The sequence below is a fragment of the Erythrolamprus reginae genome, chromosome 1 (assembly GCF_031021105.1).
Source record: "Erythrolamprus reginae isolate rEryReg1 chromosome 1, rEryReg1.hap1, whole genome shotgun sequence".
Taxonomy (NCBI): domain Eukaryota; kingdom Metazoa; phylum Chordata; class Lepidosauria; order Squamata; family Dipsadidae; genus Erythrolamprus; species Erythrolamprus reginae.
In genome coordinates this window covers 7,746,545-7,753,864 of record NC_091950.1, presented here as the reverse complement: position 1 = coordinate 7,753,864, position 7,320 = coordinate 7,746,545, and the positions used below count along the sequence as shown (strand labels likewise).

At 44.0% G+C, this 7,320-nt stretch overlaps 1 protein-coding gene across 1 annotated transcript in view; it reads right to left on the bottom strand.

Moving 5' to 3' along the window:
- The window catches only part of LOC139156793 (ceramide synthase 4-like), a 31,290-nt gene extending 25,866 nt beyond the window's left edge, over positions 1-5,424 (bottom strand). The window contains exons 1-2 of the mRNA XM_070732895.1: positions 5,420-5,424; positions 1,246-1,419 (exon numbers count right to left, since the gene is read on the bottom strand). Coding sequence (XP_070588996.1) covers positions 1,246-1,415 — 170 coding nt within the window. The 5' untranslated portion in view covers positions 1,416-1,419; positions 5,420-5,424. The remainder of the gene's footprint in view (positions 1-1,245; positions 1,420-5,419) is intronic.
- Between the last annotated feature and the right edge of the window lie 1,896 nt (positions 5,425-7,320).

Here is a 7,320-nt window from a genome sequence, read left to right as displayed (position 1 = left end):
TTTTTTTGAAAACTTTTTCCACTGGGAAACTAGTTTAAACATTAATGAACATAATGATATGAAAATGGAACTGAACAAATTGAGGCTTATATTTTTATTTTGATCAAAAAGCCCCTCCCTACATTTTTTCTGAATTTCGTGTCAATTTATATTTTTTTAGGCTACAAATCTCTAAGGAATTTTCCCCCAAAAGTTTTGATATACTAAATTGAACAATCCTGAACATAAGAAAAATAGAAATGAACTGAAAAAAATTATTCTTATTTGTTTATTTTTGCCACAAAAGGGCCACCCCCCACCCTCGTCCTTGCTATGTGCCATTATTTTCACTTTTTATATATATTTGGCTAGAAATATTTGGAATATCCTTTTCAAAAGCAAGCACATTGTAGCCAGACAACTAATTTTATGAAAGAAATCCATTTTACTAAAAACAAGTATGTAAGTTTGAAATTAACAGCATAATTTTATATAAATTGAAATAATTGAAAACTGGGGGGGGGGTAGACTTTTATGTACAAAATAAACAAATATGCATCATTTTTTCCAGTTCAATTTTCATATCATTATGTTCAGAAATGTTCAAGCTACCAATCCAACACCAGGTTTAGTAAAATAGAACGCATTTTGCAAGCAAAACTATGCATACATTGAAAACAAATTCACAAAAATGGGGGGGGCGCACATTTTATCAGCAAAATAAACCAATAAGTATTAATTGTTTCATTTCAATTTTCATTTCCATGTGTGCAGAAATGTTCAAACTTGTTTCCAAGTGAAAAGACTTTCAAAAAGACCAAATATAAGCATTTCAAATGAAGAGTTTTTAGTCCGGGTCAGGATGATCTGGGAACATAACATCAGGGAGTTGTCTTGAACAGAACAGCATGCAGTCTAGAACTGTGTTGGCTTTTTGGCAGCTGCTGCACACAAGGATAAGAAGGTATGGGTGGAAACTAATCAAGGAGCAAAGCAATGCAGAACTCAGGAGAAAATTCCTAACAGGTAGAACAATTAATCCATGGAACAGCTTGCCTCCAGAATTTGTGAATGCTCCAACAGTGGAAGTTTTTAAGATCTTACCAAAGCAGGGGGTTGGACTAGAAGACCCGCAAGGTCCCTTCCAACTGTGTTATTATATCCCACTGTTTCAAGCATTTGGGTGGAGAGGGAAGAAAAGGTCTCTGCAAATAGGTGGGGAAGGGTCTCTTCCTTCCTCTGCTCCTTGGTCTTGGCTGAACTTACCTTTCGAAGATGAATCGGATGGTGATCAGAAGGAGAGTGATAGGGAAGCAGAGCAGCAAGTGACGGGGTTGGGGATAGCGGATGTCCTCTGTCTCTTTCAGGTCCTCCCAGGTGATCCCTGGAGGTAGCCAGTATTCCGGTCTCCAAAACCACTGCATGAGCTGCACCATCTCCCTGGGAAGAGAGAAGAAAGGCAGATGGGGTGAGAAGGGACCCTGACATGATCAAAACATTTAAATATGTTAAAAGGTTAAATAAGGTTCAGGAGGGAAGTGTTTTTAATAGGAAAGTGAACACAAGAACAAGGGGAGACAATCTGAAGCAACGTGAGAAAATATTATTTCACTGAAAGAGTAGTAGATCCCTGGAACAAACTTCCAGCAGACGTGGTTGGTAAATCCACAGTAACTGAATTTAAACATGCCTGGGATAAACATATATCCATTGTAAGATAAAATACAGGAAATAGTATAAGGGCAGACTAGATGGACCATGAGGTCTTTTTCTGTCGTCAGTCTTCTACGTTTCTATGTTTCTATAGAATATTTTCAGAAGGAGGCTCCTCTCTTCCTACTCCAGCAACATTGTTGCAGTGGGCTTTAGCACTTAGGTCATTCGATATTAGTATTCCAAGGTCTTTTACTGAGTGTGGGTTGGCAGTGAGAGATTGTTTATTCAGTTCGTATGTGCGGTTAGGATTCTTTTTGCCAATGTGGAGGATAGAGCATTTGTTGGTTGATATTTGAAGTTGCCAGGTGTTAGACCAGTCTGAGACAAAGTCCAGGTTTTTTTGGAGAGTAAGTGTGTTATCAGTGGTGTTGAAAAGTTTCACATCGTTGGCAAAAAGAACACAGTTGCTTTCGATATGGTCACAGAGATCATTGATGTAGAGAATAAAGAGAGTAGGACCTAGTACGCTTCCCTGGGGAACACCGCTTATGACAGAGGTGGAGATGGAGATGGCACTACCAATTTTCACAATTTGTTGCCTGCTTGACAGAAATGCAGTAATCCAGTTGTGGAGGAGTCCTGAGATGCCATAGGATTTGAGTTTTAGTAGTAGTTTGTCGTGGACCACTGAGTCGAAGGCTTTGCAAGCTTTGCATTGCTCCATCTCCTTCAAGCCAAGGGAAGCAGGTCCTTGCAGTCTTTGTGAAGGCTTGGCTTGGCAATCGATGTGGATACGCCTTCCATGGAAACTCACAGGCTGCCTCTAAGCATTGCAAAAGAGACCCTTGTCCAGTGGTGAAATCTACTTACCTTCCCTATTGGTTGGGAAGCTGCATGATTTGGATGTGCAAGCCACTGTCATGTGTGATTTTTTTCACCCTCTGAGCATGCACAGAAAGCTTTGCGCATGTGCAGAGGGTTAAAAAACAAAGCAAAATGGCACACTGTTACCAGTTCTCCAAACCACTGGTGGCCACCCACTGCTACTAGTACACCCAAAGCTTCTCCCTAATCCTGAGAACAGTGGCTGCTCACAGAACCTGTGATGTTCGACAAGGTCCATCAGGGCTCAGGCCATAGCTGGGCATCCTCAATGTGCTGAGACATGAACCATTTTCACCTGAGACAGCAGCTCTAAAGCTCCTTGGCAAAGGGTGTCCTGTAAAAGCAACTTTAGCTGAGTTTCTTTGGATGTTCAACAGCTGGCCTTCTACTCTTTCCCTTTCCCAGATCCTGGAGACGCCACAGGAAGTGCAAGGTGCCAGTTGGTAGGTGGCCACCATCTCAAAGAGCCTTTAAGATTCCAACTCCTTTGCACAACCTTTGCACAATCCAACTCCTTTGAAAAACCGTCCATGTTGTTGTGCACTTCTGACTCAGCTTTAGCCCCTTGGCTTCTGCATTGTGACTCTTCCAAGAAGCCATTTCTGATGAGAATTCTCCATGTTCCAGATGTGCAGACCTATGTGGTCTGCAGAATTTTAGGAGTTGCAACTGGGGAACCTCTGGTAGAATGAGAATACAGGTAGCGCCCAATGAATGACAATGCTCGAGCCCAAAATTTTATATTGCTGAGCCAGAACTTTATTTGCTGAGCCAGAAATTTATTAACTGACCTTTGCTCCATTTTATGACCTTTTCTCACCAGCACTGGTTAAGCGAATCCCTGGGGTTCTTCAATTCTTCAATAGTTGTAAACCTAATCCTACGTAGCTTCTGCTCTGGCAATCTCACACTACTTACCAGAGCTTACAAAACTTTTGCCAGACCCATGCTCGAATACAGCTCATCCATTTGGAACCCATATCGCATCTCAGACATCAACACCCTTGAAAATGTCCAAAGATACTTCACCAGAAGAGCCCTTCACTCCTCCACTCGAAACAGAATACCCTACGAGACTAGACTTTCAATCCTGGGCCTAGAAAGCCCAGAATTAAGACGCCTTAAACAAGATCTAAGTATTGCCCACAAGATCATATCATGCAACGTCCTGCCTGTCGGCGACTACTTCAGCTTCAACCACAACAACACAAGAGCACACAACAGATTTAAACTTAATATTAACCGCTCCAAACTTGACTGTAAAAAATATGACTTCAGTAACCGAATTGTTGAAGCGTGGAACTCATTACCAGACTCCATAGTGTCATCCCCAAACCCCCAACACTTTATCCTTAGATTATCTATGGTTGACCTATCCAGATTCCTAAGAGGTCAGTAAGGAGCAAGTACAAGTGCACTAGAGTGCCTTCCATCCCCTGTCCTATTGCTTTCCTATATCTCCTATACCTTTCTTCTATTCCTATATCTCTTCTTCTATTCTTTCATTGATATGTTCTATTACTATATCTTCTTTTCTATTATTTCATAGATATATGTTACTATGAGTATCTTCTCTATAACCTTCATCATGTATTTTACTATGTATATACCCACTAAAACTCTCATTGTGTATTGGACAAAATAAACAAGCAAGCAAACAAACAAACAAACAAACAAATAAATATTGCTGAGCCAGAAATTTATTTACTGAGCCAGAAATTTATTAACTGACCTTTGCTCCATTTTATGACTTTTTCTCACCAGCACTGGGGTTCTTCAATTAGTAACATGTTCATTTAGGGAATCTGGCTTCCCCCATTTACTTAGTTGGTCAGAAGGTCACAAAAGAGGATCCCATGACCTCCCTGGGACACTGCAACTGTCATATATAGCTTTCTAATTATTGAATTTGTATTATATATTGTTTTCTGTTGCTGTTGTGAGTCGCTCCGAGTCTGCGGAGAGGGGTGGCATACAAATTAAATAAATAGATAAATAAGCAAGCAAGCAAGCAAGCAAGCAAGCAAGCAAGCAAGCAAGCAAGCAAGCAAGCAAGCAAGCAAGCAAGCAAGCAAGCAAGCAAGCAAGCAAGCAAGCAAGCAAGCAAGCAAACAAACAAACAAACAAACAAACAAACAAATAAATGTGAATCAATTGTGTTGAGCATCCAAACGTAAATCATGAGATCCTGGGGATACTGCAATGGTCAGTAAGTGGGAAGAATGGTCTTAAGTTTCTTTGCAGTCACTTCAAATCGCCACTAAATGAACTGTTGCAAACCAAGAGGGCTACCTACCTGTGCATATCTGGGATTTACATGAACTTCAAAAGTTTGACCATCCTAAGAAAAGCACTGGCCACTTTGCCTCTCTTGCTGGGTCCTGCAACATCAGGACATGCCTGCCAAAGACAGGTGTGTGTTTCTGTGTGCAAGGCTTGTTTCTGCGTGCAAGGCTTGTTTGTCACCCTGCCCCCTCCTGCTCTACATCAGTGAAGAGAAGACACCCGCCCCCATGTTTAACGCTTAATTATGCCGCCCCACTGGACCAAATGGACTTTTCTTTTTTTGTGAGGATTCAGAAAAGGCTGCAGCCTTTAGTGCAAAAGGCTCTGAAACTGAATTTCGGTCGAGGATAAAACCTGGGTGCGAAATGGACCCTTCTCTGGTTTTCACACGGCACCTAGAACTTGAAGGGAAATCGGATTGGGGGGGGGGGGGGTCCGAGACCCCGAATCAGGGAAGAGAAACGAAGCTCAGCCAGGGTCCCGCCAACTCTTGGCCGCTTCTGCTCCGTGGGTTGCGCGAACACTGGACGGGGGTCCCTTTCCCTCTCCAACAAACAGCGTTGATTCCCCCCCCCCCGACGCCGACGCCCCGGGAAGGATGCAGGACACTTACGCCAGTCTCCTTCTGGGTGCCCGAATAGATGTCCTCTAAGATCCCCGAGTGCTACCTGCCCGCCTTCTCCGTCTCAACGCCAGATCAGCCCTCGTTGCCCGCTACCGCCACCTGGTCTTCAGGCTGCTGTTTTTGCCAGTTCTGGTCTGGGAGGGAGGTGGGAGGGTGGAGCTCAGCGAGGGCAGAGTCCATTCCCGGGCGGCCTCTGAGCGTGGGCAGAGCGTCCAGGATCCTCGAAGGGCAGAGGCGCGAAGTGGCACCCACCGGCTGTGAGAGAATTACAGAGAATGAGTGTATGTGTGAGAGAAAGAGAGCGAATGAGAGAGAGAGAGAGCGAAAGAGAGAGAGTGAATGGGAGAGAATGAGAGTGTGTGAGAGACGAGAGAGGAGAGAGAGAGAGAAAGAAGGAAAGAAAGAAAGAAAGAAAGAAGGGGAGAGAGAGTGAGAGAAAGAAAGAAAGAGAGAGAGAAAGAAAGAAAGAAAGAAAGAAAGAGAGAGAGAGAGAGAGACACACACATAGAAAGAGACAGAGACACACACAGTGAGAGAGACAGACAGACAAAGAGGGAGAGGGGGGAAGGAGGGGGAGAGAAAGAGAGAGAAAAACACAGATCAGATAATGCAGATCCTAAAACATCACATTCTCTGCTCTGAGAATCAGTTTACTGATAGGGAAGCCACAGTGAAATAGACTTGCTCAAAATAAGGAAGGGTGTCCCAAGGTTTCATTGTCTCACAGATGCAGCCTATTTTGAGAGGGGGCTGGAACAGAGGAAGATGAAAGAGGTTTGAAGAGCGAAAGGAGGAAAGAATCCTCTGACTGTAACCTGCCCTCTGCTGCTGAGACTATGGGATAGTTGACAATGCGATGGAGTTCAGATGGACCGACTCTTTGATAATGCAGTATACATGTCCTCAATGGAGTAGGAAACCCACCCGGAGCGACCCCACGACGGATTCTAACGCGGGAGCCCGAATCGGGAAAGAGAAACCAAGAGAAACTCTTTTGGGTGCCCGGACTGATGCTCTCCAGGGTTCCTAAATGCCCACCCCCACCCCCCATCCCCGGTCTTCTCCGTCTCAACGGCAGACCTGCCGTTGCTGCTGCCGCAGACTACTCTTTTGACAACTCCGATCCGTAGAGAGAAGACGGGCGTCCTGGTCTGGGTAGAGTTCAGCTTGGACGCCGTCTCTCGGAACGTGGGCAAAGTATAAAGGGTTGTCCCATATCCCCTCCCCCGCCCGCCTGCCCGTCGTTCCTGAGTAACTATGGCGTGATTGGAGAGAGAGAGAGAGAGAGAATGAATGAATGAATGAATGAATGAATGAATGAATGAGAGAATGAATGCAAGAGAGTGGAAGACAAAGAGGGACAGTATGGGAGGGAGGGTGAGAGGGAGGCGAGAGAATGAGAGAGAGAAAGAATGAAAGAATGAGAGGGAGAATGAAAGAGGGAGAGAAGGAGAAAAAGAGAGGAGGGATGAAACAGAACGAAAGGGAATAAGAAAGAGAGAGAGGGAATGAGAGAGAGGGAATGAAAGAGAGAATGCAATAGAGGGGGGGATGGAGAGTGGGGAGAGAGAATGAGAGAGAATGAAAGAGTGAAATAGCGATAATGAGGTGTTCTGAATTTTGCAGCTCTCTTGCTCTCTTGCTCTCTCTCTTTCATTTTCTCTCTCATTCCCTCTCTCTTTTTCATTCTCTCTCTTTGATTCTGTCTCATTCTTGCATTCTCCCTCTCTCATATTGTCCTTCTCTCTCCTTCTCTCTCTTTCTCATTCTTTCTCTGTCTCATTCTCTATCTCATTCTTTCTCATTCTCAGCTTGCAAAAGCAGTTTACCTATAAGAAAGCCACACAATGTATTGTACTCAATGGGCAGAAATAGGCTGAATAGGCTGG